The sequence below is a fragment of the Conger conger genome, chromosome 8 (assembly GCF_963514075.1).
Source record: "Conger conger chromosome 8, fConCon1.1, whole genome shotgun sequence".
NCBI lineage: Eukaryota > Metazoa > Chordata > Actinopteri > Anguilliformes > Congridae > Conger > Conger conger.
The window spans coordinates 16,151,769-16,166,359 of NC_083767.1; the positions used below are offsets into that span (position 1 = coordinate 16,151,769).

The 14,591-nt window shown below is 45.7% G+C and overlaps 1 protein-coding gene across 2 annotated transcripts in view; it reads left to right on the forward strand.

The window, feature by feature from the left end:
* The window catches only part of LOC133135040 (signal peptide, CUB and EGF-like domain-containing protein 1), a 31,521-nt gene extending 17,986 nt beyond the window's left edge, over positions 1-13,535 (forward strand). For both annotated transcript variants that reach the window (XM_061251790.1, XM_061251791.1), the window contains 16 exons: positions 1,209-1,325; positions 3,302-3,424; positions 3,786-3,902; positions 4,631-4,753; positions 4,934-5,053; positions 5,394-5,495; positions 6,367-6,480; positions 7,348-7,509; positions 7,753-7,968; positions 8,331-8,492; positions 9,231-9,398; positions 9,746-9,907; positions 9,999-10,196; positions 10,947-11,099; positions 11,785-11,864; positions 12,383-13,535. In XM_061251790.1, coding sequence (XP_061107774.1) covers positions 1,209-1,325; positions 3,302-3,424; positions 3,786-3,902; positions 4,631-4,753; positions 4,934-5,053; positions 5,394-5,495; positions 6,367-6,480; positions 7,348-7,509; positions 7,753-7,968; positions 8,331-8,492; positions 9,231-9,398; positions 9,746-9,907; positions 9,999-10,196; positions 10,947-11,099; positions 11,785-11,864; positions 12,383-12,532 — 2,267 coding nt within the window. In that variant the 3' untranslated portion in view covers positions 12,533-13,535. The remainder of the gene's footprint in view (positions 1-1,208; positions 1,326-3,301; positions 3,425-3,785; positions 3,903-4,630; positions 4,754-4,933; positions 5,054-5,393; positions 5,496-6,366; positions 6,481-7,347; positions 7,510-7,752; positions 7,969-8,330; positions 8,493-9,230; positions 9,399-9,745; positions 9,908-9,998; positions 10,197-10,946; positions 11,100-11,784; positions 11,865-12,382) is intronic.
* Positions 13,536-14,591: the final 1,056 nt, after the last annotated feature.

Sequence of the window (14,591 nt, forward strand, 5' to 3'; positions counted from 1 at the left end):
TAAACCTGTAGACACTGGACCCCCAGGTCTGGAGTTAAACCTGTAGACACAGGATCTGCAGAACTGAAGTTAAACCTGTAGACACTGTGGACCCCCAGGTCTGGAGTTAAACCTGTAGACACTGGACCCCCAGGTCTGGAGTTAAACCTGTAGACACTGTGGACCCCCAGGGGTGGAGTTAAACCTGTAGACACTGGACCCCCAGGTTTGGAGTTAAACCTGTAGACACTGTGGACCCCCAGGGGTGGAGTTAAACCTGTAGACACTGGACCCCCAGGTTTGGAGTTAAACCTGTAGACACTGTGGACCCCCAGGGGTGGAGTTAAACCTGTAGACACTGGACCCCCAGGTTTGGAGTTAAACCTGTAGACACTGTGGACCTCCAGGTCTGCAGTTAAACCTGGAGACACTGCCACTGTTAGTGAAATGCTGGTGAATGGAGAGGAAATCATACAAATCTGTAAAAGTGAATTATATTGATACTGCTGTTATTTCCTGTTGAATTATATACCCTAATGGGTGAACAGAGCACACCAGTCCCATTACAATTCAGTCTGTTCAAGAAATTAATGGAAATTTGAGTGATTCATTGAAACATGAATGCATCTGCTTGGTCAGGTTCATAGTGCTGTTGGGTTATGGGACTGCGAGGTAGGGTTGCAAAATATTAACCCCTTAGTAAAGCTGGAACTGTTAGTCAAGGTCAGAGGAGGCACAATTTGGGGCAGGGGGGAATACTGAAACTGAGAGATACAATATGGGGGTCAGTGACCACAAAAATGACAAAATACAGAACCAAAAGCATATGTGGGTCACATGACTAGTGCCTACAGTGCAAAGCACCTCCCTCTCTGGGTCACATGACTACAGAATTAAAACTCCTCCCTGTATGGGTCACATGACTACAGAACTAAGCTCCTTCCTCTGCTGGCGTTCTTCTGTTCATTGTGTTAAGACTCTCCTAACTGGTAAATGAAGCATTTTTTCTGCCAAAATGTGAATTGTAGGAACAATAATAACTGTTTTCTGATGTTTCTGCCCTGTTGGAGTGGTTATTAAGAGGAGACAAGGTTACTGGCGGCATTACGTTTCTGTAGGGGAAACTGCATGATATGATAATAATTACACAAGAACATAAAATATATGTTTAAGGATGTATTTTAGAAGGTTGTTGATGGCATGTCGTTTACTTTTCTCTGTCTACCCAGAAACCTGTGCAGTGAATAATGGGGGGTGTGACAGGACCTGTAAGGACACGGCCACTGGGGTCCACTGCAGCTGCCCCGCGGGGTTCACCCTCCAACCTGACGGCAAAACCTGCAAAGGTGTGTGTGTGTGTGTGTGTGAGAGAGAGAGAGAGAGTGAGAGTACTGTAGGTCTGTGTGTGCGCTTGTGTGTCCGTGTATCTGTGTGATAGTGTGTATGTCTGTATTTCTCTGTGAGTGTGTCTGTGAAGGTTTTTTTTTTTGTGACAGTTTGCACTTGTTTGTGGTATGCTTCTGTGTGTGTGCATAGGTTTGTGACTTTTTATCTGTGTGTATTTCCTTAAGATTTGTTTTGTTTACAATTGGAGTATGTGGAATCAGAATTGAGCTGAACTACACACACATCTTCATCATAGTCGGCCCCTTTTCCAAAACAGTGTTGTCAGGCCCCACCCTGCATGTTTGCAACCCCATCACTTATGCACTACTGTCTTTCCCACTAAGCACTCTGCTGCTCCCAAACCTCAGCAACATCAGTAAGATCCTGCCTCACACCCCCATTCACCACAGCAGAGCTCCACATCAGTGATGTTCACACGAAACAGCAGAGGCTATCTCTAAATAAATACCACGCTGAGCGATGTGACCTCCAGCTCTCTCTGCGGTAAAATGAGGAGGTTCCTGCGTGGTATGTGCCGTAAACATGGTGTGGGCTGAGGACGGGAACAGTCAGTGAATCACAGGGTGGAGGGGGTGGCTGTCGGTAGTAAGTGGGGTCAAATGTCTCTGTTTGGGTAACAGCTCATGTCCAGCAGGAACTATACGTGTAACCGTAACAATGAATATCAACCATGAATTGTTCACTAGTTCCTATCCCAACCACAGTTTATCATTGAACATCTGTCAATCAACACACAGGCAGAGCAGTAATTGGTTGAGCATTTTTTGAAGGGTGGTCACAATTTCTGTAGTGTAGTGAACACATTTATATTTAATTGTTTTTAGTTTGGGGGGATGTGCTTAGTTTGAGGTTGTGGCTTGCCCTGTGTTTATTAAAGGGGTGAGGCTGGGTCGGGGTTGGGTTGAGCTGAACGTGTACACTTGTTCTGATTGGTTGCCATGGCTATGGAGGACAGTCAGCTATTCCCTTGGCCTGAGGGTTGGGGTAGGGGGGTTAGGTGGGCAGAGAATGTGGCGGGTAGGTGCTGAATATTTGGGATGGGGCTGTACAGAGGCTGTCGGGAGACTCAGGGGCGTCTGAACTGTTTAAACTGTGAGGCCCGGCTGCCCTCATCACTGCCATAATGGTGTCATGATACTGCCATTATGGTGTCGTGATACTGCCATTATGGTGTCGTGATACTGCCATAATCGTGTTGTGATACTGCCATAATGGTGTCATGAGATGCTGATGTGAATATGAAGAGTGTGAATGTGTTAGTGTTGCCCTCCTGTGGGTAATTTGTGTAAATTACTATTTTTACAAGGCACCACTGGTGTTATTAATTGTGTTGTAAGTGTAGTTATTCATGAGAGTTCATGATGGCTCATATGGTTCATTATAGACTGCTGGGACTGCTGGGGCAGGTGTATGAATGTGAGCATAGTAATGGTGGATGTGATCTGTCTGCAGATATAAATGAATGTGAGCATAGTAATGGTGGATGTGATCTCTCTTTCTGCAGATATAAATGAATGTGAGCATAGTAATGGATGTGATCTCTCTTTCTCTGCAGATATAAATGAATGTGAGCGTAGTAATGGATGTGATCTCTCTCTCTGCAGATATAAATGAATGTGAGCATAGTAATGGATGTGATCTCTCTCTCTCTGCAGATATAAATGAATGTGAGCGTAGTAACGGTGGATGTGATCTCTCTCTCTGCAGATATAAATGAATGTGCGCGTAGTAATGGTGGATGTGATCTCTCTGCAGATATAAATGAATGTGAGCGTAGTAATGGATGTGATCTCTCTTTCTCTCTGCAGATATAAATGAATGTGAGCATAGCAATGGTGGATGTGATCTCTCTCTGCAGATATAAATGAATGTGAGCATAGTAATGGATGTGATCTCTCTTTCTCTCTCTCTGCAGATATAAATGAATGTGAGCGTAGTAACGGTGGATGTGATCACTTCTGCAGGAACACGGTGGGCAGCTTCGTGTGCAGCTGCCTGAAGGGCTACAAGCTGCTGACTGACGAGAGGAGCTGCCAGGGTGAGTGACAGCTGTCAATCAGACAGCAGTAATTAATTAATTATCAGAACAAGAGATAGCATTTATATAGGGCCTTGAGATTTCTAAGAACTTTAGAGTAAAGGGGTGAATCTCAACCCACCACCAATGTGTAGCCCCCCCCGGGTGAGGCATGGCAGCCATTTTGTACCAGGATGTTTAGCCCACATCAGCTGAGCTTGGAGGAGGATGGAATTACTGAGCTTCCTGTTCAAACTCAGCAGATCCTAGGAGTCTTGGGACTCTGAGCAGTTCCTCTTCCCTTCAGCTCATTTAATTTCACCCTCAGTTTCTCTGCCAGAAAAGTTCCATATTTAATTGAAATTAATGTTTTTCTTGGCAGATATCGATGAGTGTTCTTTCGAAAGGACCTGTGACCACATCTGCATCAACTACCCCGGAAGCTTTGAGTGCGTGTGTGACAGAGGCCACACACTCTACGGGAAGACACACTGCGGAGGTGTGTAAACTGAGAGACCAGGCACCTAACCCTTTAACATGCTGCACCCACAGATGGCTAACTCTTTAGCTAACCCTTTAGCTAACCCAGGGGTCTAATGAACTGTGGGTGCAGTGCTACATTTGAATGGTACCGTATAACTACACACGGCCTGACTGCATTGTGATCCTGGTGTGTGTGTAGCGATATAAACGGAAGCTGTGTGTTCTGTGTCTCAGACGTGGATGAGTGCAGCGTTAATAACAGAAGCTGTGTGTTCTGTGTCTCAGACGTGGATGAATGCAGCGTTAATAACAGAAGCTGTGTGTTCTGTGTCTCAGACGTGGATGAGTGCAGCGTTAATAACAGAAGCTGTGTGTTCTGTGTCTCAGACGTGGATGAGTGCAGCGTTAATAACAGAAGCTGTGTGTTCTGTGTCTCAGACGTGGATGAGTGCAGCGTTAATAACAGAAGCTGTGTGTTCTGTGTCTCAGACGTGGATGAGTGCAGCGTTAATAACAGAAGCTGTGTGTTCTGTGTCTCAGACGTGGATGAGTGCAGCATTAATAACAGAAGCTGTGTGTTCTGTGTCTCAGACGTGGATGAGTGCAGCGTTAATAACAGAAGCTGTGTGTTCTGTGTCTCAGACGTGGATGAATGCAGCGTTAATAACAGAAGCTGTGTGTTCTGTGTCTCAGACGTGGATGAGTGCAGCATTAATAACAGAAGCTGTGTGTTCTGTGTCTCAGACGTGGATGAGTGCAGCGTTAATAACGGAAGCTGTGAGCACGGCTGTGTGAACACGGCGGGCAGCTATGCATGTGTGTGCCCTCCTGGGCACAGCTTGCGCTGGAACAAGAAGGACTGCATCGGTAAGCGGCCCATCTCTCCATCATTTTTACCGGTTCAATGCAAGCGTGTGTGTGTGTGTGTGTGTGTGTGTGTGTCTGCCCTGGTGTGAGGTCACCTTGACCTGGTTTTCAGGCCTAGGAGGCGGTCGTAGGTCATGGGTCCCCAGTAGCCATGGTAACATGAGTCTCGCACTTCCTCAGAGATGGTGAAGTGCCCCCCCAGCAGTAAGACCCCCCCGGGAGCCCAGCTCACCTGCGCCAGGACAGGGGGGTCCGAGGTGTGTGCCCTGTCCTGCCCCTCCAACGCCCTCTTCACCACAGGTCAGTCTGTCTCCCCAGTGTGGGTTTAAACCTCTTAACCTTGCAGTTTGTGTTGTAATGAATGAACTACTTAATGACGTTTCACCCGGAATGGACCTCTTTATTTGTACTCTGCTGGCCTCTATTGGGAAAAGGCTGTAATTGCAGTGTACATGTGCATGCTGAGTGTTAGGAACCGGTTCCTCTGATATCTAATTATACGTCATCTGGCCGGCTGTGTTCGCCACTTAAATTGCTTAAAGTCCCTCAGGCTTCGAGAGACAGAGGACTTGCTATTAGTTAGTTTGAACTGAACTGTCTGTCTCATCCCTGTGTGTGTATGTGTGTGTGTGTCTTTCAGACTCTGAAACTACTGGCTACTCCCTCAGCTGTGGGACCCCAGTGCAGCCTGGGAAATCTACCCACAAGAGGAACGCCACTGATCCCCAGCTGAGCTGTGCAGGTGCAATGCATAATGGGAGACATAGTATAGCTGTTAGCATGCATTAGAACCATTTGTCATTAGAACAGACTGGACGCAGTCTTGTTCCAATCCCTAAATACACAATGCATTTTAAACCAGCGAACATAAATATCAGTTTCATCATTCTTTCTCTCAATCTTTCCCTTGTCTCTCCATTGTCCCTCCATCCCCACAGCTCTCTCCATCTCCCACGGATTTAAACCCCAGTCCCATTTTTCATACAAACTGTTAGAGCTCTCTGTTGCCCTGTAGACCCATTCATTTTTAAAAAGACATCCCGAGTGAGTCTGGCATCTTAAATCACGAGTAGAAGACAAGCTTTGAAAACGATGCTGCTCGCGCTTTTCCTGTGGTTAAGCTATGATGTAATGGAGGTTAACCGCTGAGACATTACACAATGGTTGTGCTGTCTTCCCATTCTGTCTCTAATGATTTCCCTGGGAGTTCATAAGGCCATCAGTGAGTAGTTTCTGTATGTGAACACTGCTCTAGGCCCGGTGTTCATGGGATTGTACCTCTACCTATGGAGGGCTTCTCTGTTCTGCCTGTTCAGCTGTATATATTCACCATTTTCTCTTAATGCTGCGTGTCTTTTGAGTCATTGCTGTGGTTATTTTTTACTTCCTGTTGTCAGACAAGTTTTCCTAGAAGGGATAATTAAGTGAACTGAACTGAACTCAGCTGGTGGCATGCAGAGAGAACTGAAGCTATGGCTGACAATGCACTTCCTCGGATCCATGTGTCAGTCTCCTAAACAGGAACAGGAAACCATTAAGACTGACATTTACTAGCAGGGAAATGGGAGAAGGAACAAAAAAATGATCTTTACAATATCCATCTCCTTCATCAGAGTCCGTAGCGACACCCATCAAACAGAAAGCTCGCTTCAAGATCAAAGATGCCAAGTGTCACCTGAGACCCCGAAATAAGGAAACCCACAGCGATGCCCCTATAAACCTCCAAGGTATGTACATTTGTTTTACATAGTATATCTACGTACACTCTCAGAAATAAATATATGAAAAGTGCCTAAAAAGGTACAAATGCTTGATGCTTTGGCGGTACCATATAGGTACATAAAATTGTACCCCTAGCCAGAAATATGTACTTCATTTGTACCTTTTATTACTTGTGGAAAAAGTACTAATTCGTACCCAAAAAGAATATTACAATAATTTCATGGTACATTCAGGAAATTTGTTATTTGATGAACAAGAATGTACCTCTGCTGTGACATTTTATTTCTGAGAGTGTACTGAAGGAGGAACCGTAGGGGTTCCTTTACTGCAAACTTTCAGAAGGGGTTGTTTTGAGGCACCATCAAAAATATCTGTCAGATTTCTTTCACAAAGATTTGAGTGAAGTTTCCACTGACAGCCACAGTTCCAGTCAGGGTTATAAATCCATCCATCCATCCATTACCTGAACCCGCTTATCCTGATCAGGGTCGCAGGGGGGCTGGAGCCTATCCCAGCATACATTGGGCAAAAGGCAGGAATACACCCTGGACAGGTCGCCAGTCTATCTCAGGGCACACACACCATTCACTCACACACTCATACCTACGGGCAATTTAGACTCTCCAATCAGCCTAACGTGCATGTCTTTGGACTGTGGGAGGAAACCGGAGTACCCGGAGGAAACCCACGCAGACACGGGGAGAACATGCAAACTCCGCACAGAGAGGCCCCGGCCGACGGGGATTCGAACCCAGGACCTCCTTGCTGTGAGGTGGCAGTGCTACCCACTGCACCATCCGTGCCGCCTAGGGTTATAAATGACAAAGTCAAAGTCTTACGGCTGTTTTCCTTCTCATTCCCTCTCTCACTAGAAGGGGGGCCGTTTGCCTGCACGGACGACTGCCAGGTGACCTTCGTTAACCTGCGGTGCGAGTCATCGAAGAAGCGCCGGCGCGGTCGGAAATCGCCCTCCAAGGAGGTGTCCCACATCACGGCAGAGTTTGAGATGGAGATGGAGGAGGAGGAAGCCTCAGGTGGGTCCTTACAGGTCCGAGGTAAAAGGTCATTGCAGGGTAACATGCATGCGATGCACTGGAGGTGTCTGCATAGCCTAAGCAACACTGACAGACATTAGACATTCATCTATAACATGGACTGTCTGCCTTCCTGTAAACCAATTACTGTTGTGTATGTGTGTGTGTGTGTGTCAGACTGTGATGTGGGCTGTGGTGGGCTGTGTGTGTGTTATAGACTCCTGTGATGTGTGTGTGTTGCAGACTCGTGTGACATTAGCTGTGTGAGGGAGAGGATGAAGCAGAAGCTGCAGGCGGCCGTACGGAGTCTCAGGAGGTCCATAAACAGGCAGCAGTTCTACATCCGCTTCTCTGACACCGAGTACGAGGTGGCACAGAGCCCCGCCTATAGCCCTGCCCACGTCCCCCCCAGCCAAGAGCTCTGCAGCACTGGACAGGTCCTGCAGGAGGGGCAGTGTGGTGAGTACAGACCACAGCCACAGTGTGCTGAGTACTGACCACAGCCACAGTGTGCTGAGTACAGACCACACCCACAGTGTGCTGAGTACAGACCACACCCACAGTGTGCTGAGTACAGACCACAGCCACAGTGTGCTGGGTACAGACCACACCCACAGTGTGCTGGGTACAGACCACACCCACAGTGTTCTGGGTACAGACCACACCCACAGTGTGCTGGGTACAGACCACACCCACAGTGTGGTGAGTACAGACCACACCCACAGTGTGCTGAGTACAGACCACACCCACAGTGTGCTGGGTATAGACCATGCCCAGAGGAGATCTAATGAAGTGTCTATGGTGGTCTGTCTGTCTGGCAGCCAGTTGCAGTGTGGGAAGCTACTACAGTGGAGAGGAGGACCTGTGTGTGCCGTGTCCTTCCGGGACCTATCAGGACACGCCCGGCCAGCTCTCCTGCCAGCCTTGCCCCAACTCCAACAGCCAGGGCCTCCCTGGGGCCAAGAACATCTCCCAGTGTGGAGGTGTGTGTTCTGATACCACTGCACCTGTGTGCGTGTGCGTGTGTGCGCGTGTGCGTGTTCATGCTCGTGCATGTATGTGTGTTTGTGTTTGTGCGTATGTGTGTGTGCTTTTTGCATGCATGTATGTGTGTATATGCTTGAATAGGTGTGTGTACATGGTGTGTGTGTGTGCTTCAATATATGTGTGTGCACGCACAAATGTGTGTAATAATAGGAAAGATTGATGCAGACAGTGTGGATGGGAGTCTGTGTGTTTGCGCTGTCGATAGCGATCCCCCAGGTAATTACACCTGGCCTTACAGAGCGTGCTCAGACGCACCCCCAGCTCAGTGGCCTGATGAAATGAGGTGTAATGTAAGTCCAGAACAGACAGCTGATAATCCTGGAGATCCGGCACAGTGCGCTCTATAAGCCAGTAATCGCAGTGCGCATCGTATAAAACAGTCATTATCTCAGCCGGGGAGCCCTGCTGTGGAACAGGGGGAACCTACAGCTGCTCACAGCAGTGTGAAATTACAGCTCTATCCAGCACTGATCTCACCAGCAGAGCTGGACTGGCCATTCTGCTTAATGAGGGGATTGGTGTCGCCTAGTGGACAAGGGAAGAACTGCGCCTGACTGTTACTGTTACTGTTACTGTTTCTTGATTGACAGGTCTCCACATAGTTGGGTAAATAGGTTGAAATGTATGTGTATTAATTAATTCCTGTTGGGTGAATGTGTCTCGGCTGATCCCAGGTCAGTGCCTGCCAGGTCAGTTCTCCTCAGACGGGTTCCAGCCCTGCCAGCCGTGCCCCCTGGGAACCTTCCAGCCCGAACCAGGGCGTGTCCTCTGCTTCCCCTGTGGGGGTGGGCTCATGACCAAATACCAGGGTGGGGTGTCCTTCAAGGACTGCGAGGCTAAAGGTGTGTGTGTGTGCTTACAGTGTATATGTGTGTACAGAGGATCAATAGTGTATTATCGTGAATAACATATATGTGTGTATAAGTGTCTTGTAAAGTAAGTATACGGTAAGTATTGTGTAGTGTATTGGTGTTTACTATATAGAAGTGTGTAGAAGTGTCTATAAGCATGCAAAGTATATGTGTATATATTTATTTATACTGTATAAGTATGATGTATATACAGTGTGTATAGTGTACAGTGTATAATTATTTATAAGTGTGTATAATTGTATGATGGATACATTCATAAGTGTATTGTGTGTAAGTGTATAGTGTATGAGTGTGTATACTTGTGTTATCTCTTGCAGTACACTGTGCTCCTGGTCACCTCTATGACGCTTATACTCACCGCTGCATCCGCTGCCCGTCTGGCACCTACCAATCAGATTTCAGCCAGAACTTCTGCATCACCTGCCCCGGCAACACCACCACCGACTTCGACGGAGCTACTGACGTCTCGCACTGTAAAAGTAAGATGAGTATCAATGCAGTAATATGCAGTATTTGTAAGGCGTACCAATGTGTGTTGGGGTGCTGAGTGTGGTTCGGCTTATTCTCCAGACCAGCTGTGTGGGGGGCATTTGGGGGAATACATGGGGTATATCGAGTCGCCCAACTACCCCGGAGACTACCCCTCTAACGCGGACTGCGTGTGGAGCATTAACCCCCCGCCCAAACGCCGCATCCTCATCGTCGTCCCGGAGATCTTCCTGCCAATCGAAGACGAGTGTGGAGACGTGCTGGTCATGAGGAAGACTGGTGAGGATGACGACGATGATGATGAAGATTATGATGATGAGGATTAGCAATAATTCTGTTCAGTCAAAGTTACATTTTTATATGGTGTTCTCAACCCAAAAGCGCCCCATGGCAATTAAGAATAAAAATCTGTTTCAGTTTGTTACAAGCAGATAACACGAAAGCACAATTAAAAACATGTATGTAGTTTAACTACTGTAAAACACGGCTAGGGGTGTTCGGGGATGGCAGATCAAAAATGATCTATAAACTGCCTGTTTTCCTACATGCATTAAGTATTTAAAATAACATAAATACTTAATGTATGTAGGAAAACGGGCAGTTTACTGAAGGTCTAAACTATTTTCTATTTTCACAATATTCAGAACCGAATTCTTGTTTCTCTCTTTCTGTATCTCACTTTCCCCTCTCTCTCATACCGTCCCCCCTCCCTCTCTCCCCCCTCCCCTTCTCTTCTCCTCTCTCTCTCCCCCTCTCTCTCTCCCTCCCTCTCTCTCCCTCTCTCCCCCCTCTCCCTCTCTCCCTCCCTCCCTCTCTCTCTCCCTCTCGCTCTCCCTCCCTCCTCTCTCACTCTCTCTCTTTCTCCCTCCCTCCTCTCTCTCGCTCTCTCTCTCTCTCTCTCCCCCTCCCTCCTCTCTCTCACTCTCTCTCTCTCTCTCCCTCCCTCCTCTCTCTCACTCTCTCTCTCTCTCTCTCTCTCTCCCTCCCTCCCTCCTCTCTCTCGCTCTCCCTCTCTCTCTGGCTCTGCAGCCCAGCCTACCTCTATAACCACCTATGAGACGTGTCAGACGTATGAGAGGCCCATAGCCTTCACCTCCCGCTCCCGGAGGCTGTGGGTCCAGTTCAAGTCCAACGAGGGCAACAGCGCCAAGGGCTTCCAAGTGCCCTACGTCACCTATGACGGTCGGTTCCGCCATTCCACCTGGAGCACCCACAATCCACCCCTAAACCACACCCTGATCACCCTAAAACCACACCTCTCTCACCCCTAAACCACACCCTGGAGCACCCTAAAACCACACCTCTCTCACCCCTAAACCACACCATGGTCACCCTAAAACCACACCTCTCTCACCCCTAAACCACACCCTGGAGCACCCTAAAACTACACCCTGATCGCTCCTAAACCACACCCTGGAGCACCCTAAAACCACACATCTCTCACCCCTAAACCACACCCTGATCACCCCTAAACCACACCCTGGTCACCCTAAAACCACACCCTGGTCACCCTAAAACCACACCATAAACCCCAAAACCACACCCTTCTTACCCCAAAACCACACCCATTCCACACACAAACTGAACCCCTGTTAGGAGGGTTGAAGTTGATTACACTTCAGTTCAGGAACTGTGAGACCCATATGCTCTGTGAAGATCTTTCAGGCAGTTAAATGGATTTCAGTTAATTTCCTGATTGATTCAAGATTGGACACCAGTAGCATATGCATTATGTGAATAGTGCAGTGTTTTAGGAATTCAGATATGTTCAGTAATCCTGTTTTGTGAGTTCAGATCTGTTCAGTAATCCTGTTTTATGAGTTCAGATCTGTTCAGTAATCCTGTTTTAAATTCTGTTTTTGTGAAGAGGACTATCAACAGCTGGTCGAAGACATCGTTCGAGACGGACGGTTGTACGCCTCCGAGAACCACCAAGAAATATTAAAAGTTGGTATTTTTCTTTCTTCTGTTTATTTAATAAAGGGCTGAACCATGTAAGCCAGCATGGGTCTGTTCTTTAGTCCACTGTTTCTAGATAATGCCTAGACTGGAGAGTGAAAACAGTCAAACCTGCACCAGACAGTAAAACTCCTCGCCTCAATTCTTTCTAAATACAAATCTGCGAGAGTGTGGTCACATTTTACCAGTAACTGATAAGTGAAATATTACAAATTTTAATATTATATTATAAATATGTCCATCATCTAAATAATTAGAAACATTAAATTAAATTAAATAACACATTAAATTAAAAAAACATTAAATAAGTATTTTAAAATATCTACTTGAGGTGTGTTGTAAACAGTATTCCCAATATACATAGTTCCTCAGCGTGTGTATTAGCGAACATCCTTCACATGAGACCAGGGGCCAATGTTTTTAAATACTTACAAGTCTTTGTCAGGGAGCATCAGGTCAGTGCCTGATAGGAAACGGTGATGTAACTTCCTGTTATCCCTCTTCAGGATAAGAAGCTGGTGAAGGCACTGTTTGACGTGCTGGCGGACCCTCAGAAATACTTCCAGTACACAGCCAGAGACACGGCCATGTTCCCCCGGTCCTTCATCAGACTCCTCCGCTACAAAGTGTCCAGGTTTCTACGGCCGTACAAATAGGTCCGCCATCTTAGAGAATCCCCCACAGAGGCCCACAGCCCCCTCCCGCCCTGCCCACTGCCCACTGCAGTGTGTAGTGTCTGCTTTTGCCAAGGAGTGTGTATATGAATGTGTTGTGTGTGAGTGTGTGTGTGCGTGACTGTGTGTTTGTGTGTTGGTGTGTGCATTTATGTGTGTGACTGCGTGCGTGTGTGTGTGTGCGTGCACGTGTGTGTGTTTGTTTGTTTGTGTGTCTCTGCCTGTCTGAATGCATGTGAAGGTACATTTATGTGAGAGAAGGTTAGTACATGTGTATGAGGGTATATTAGTGCACGTACATGTATGTGATGGTATATTAGTATACATGTTCCTGTGTTAACACGTGTGCATGTGTATGAGTATGTCAGTTACTGTACACATGTTCCTGTGTGTGTGCGCATGTTAACATGCGTACATATGTATGAGGGCATGTTACTTACATGTTAACATGTTTGTGTGGGTATGTTAGTACATGTATGTGTGCGTGGGTATTTCATGGACATGTGAGGGAATGATAGTGCAGGTGTACATGTATGTTTCTGCATTCGGTTGTGTTGTTTCTTGGATCCCCGATGTACACAAGAAGCTTTAAAATATCTTGTTTTTTTGTGTTTTAGTTTTGCGTTAAACCATTGGAACATGCTAAATTAATATAACTTGTTTTTGAAAAGCACAATCCATTCCACACAATTTCTTTCCCATTTAAATAACAGAACACTTCTAAACAAGATACATTGTCAACCTGCCTGTAAGTAATACAACATATGTATGTATGTGGTGTAGTTTATTTTTAATGCTAATTGCACTTGAATTTTATATTGTAAGCTTTTGAGAAATCAGTGATATTTTCCTTTTGTTTGTATTGTATAGATGTTTATCTCCTTGGACTTAGACAAAAAACTTAATCTATCACCTTATTTCCACCATCAACACATTACCTGTGTGTGTGTGTGTGTGTGTGTGTGTGTGTGTGTGTGTGTGTGTGTGTGTGTGTGTGTGTGTGGCATGTTTGATTCCTGCAGATTAGTTGGTTTTTAAAGAAACAATTACTTCTGTTTTTAAAATATAATTCTTTGTGCATTAAAATGTCCTATCCCTTCGAAGCAACCAGGCTGCCAACAGGCGCACGCACATTCTCACACACACACACACACACACACACACAAGCACATACTGTATACACACAGACACACACACATACACATATACATGCAGATATATAGAAACACATAGAAATGCACGCAGGCGTTTCAGAATGAGACAGGATGCTACTGGTGACTTTGCAAACTTTTAATTGCCAATATGTAAATGATGTACAAATGTTCGCTAGTTTTTCAGGTTGAATGTTAATATTTACCTTATTAGAAGGCTTAGCCAGAGTAATGAAATTATCTGTATAATCACACAACATGCTTATAATGGTATAATTCATCTTGTCATGTTGTGTCCTAAGGTAAACAAAATTGCTTAAACACCAGATTTATAAGACTGCCTCTTCATTGACTTATGATGGATTCATTTTCTATCCAAAAAAAAAAAACCCATGTAATGTAACTTAAATTGAGGCAAAGTTGGTAAAAGAAAATGTTATATGACTTATTAAATTATTTAATATTACATTTTGTGTTTGTATTTTTTTGCATTGGCTTATCATGACGTTGAACCAATGTATCCAAAAATCTTGAGTAAGTGTTTCATGATTTCTTGCTCTGTAACGCAATTTTACGCTCGCTCAAACTCAAACTCAAACGTTAGTCGCTGTATTTATAAACACCAGTAGCGTATCATATACGCTGTCCAGCAGGTGGCGAAAGCATATAATTTATGCAAGGACTCAAGTATAAGCATAGACCGTAGATACTGCACAATGCTTCAAACCACTTTAACGACTTTCTTTACCAGTGCAGTAATAGTTGCACTCTGCTATTCAGACATTAAATATAACGACTTTAGAACGATTTAAACTATCAAATGCAGTTAAATAAAATGCAAATCCCCTTTTCTTACTTATGAGGAAACTCCACCGAATTAAAAACAACAG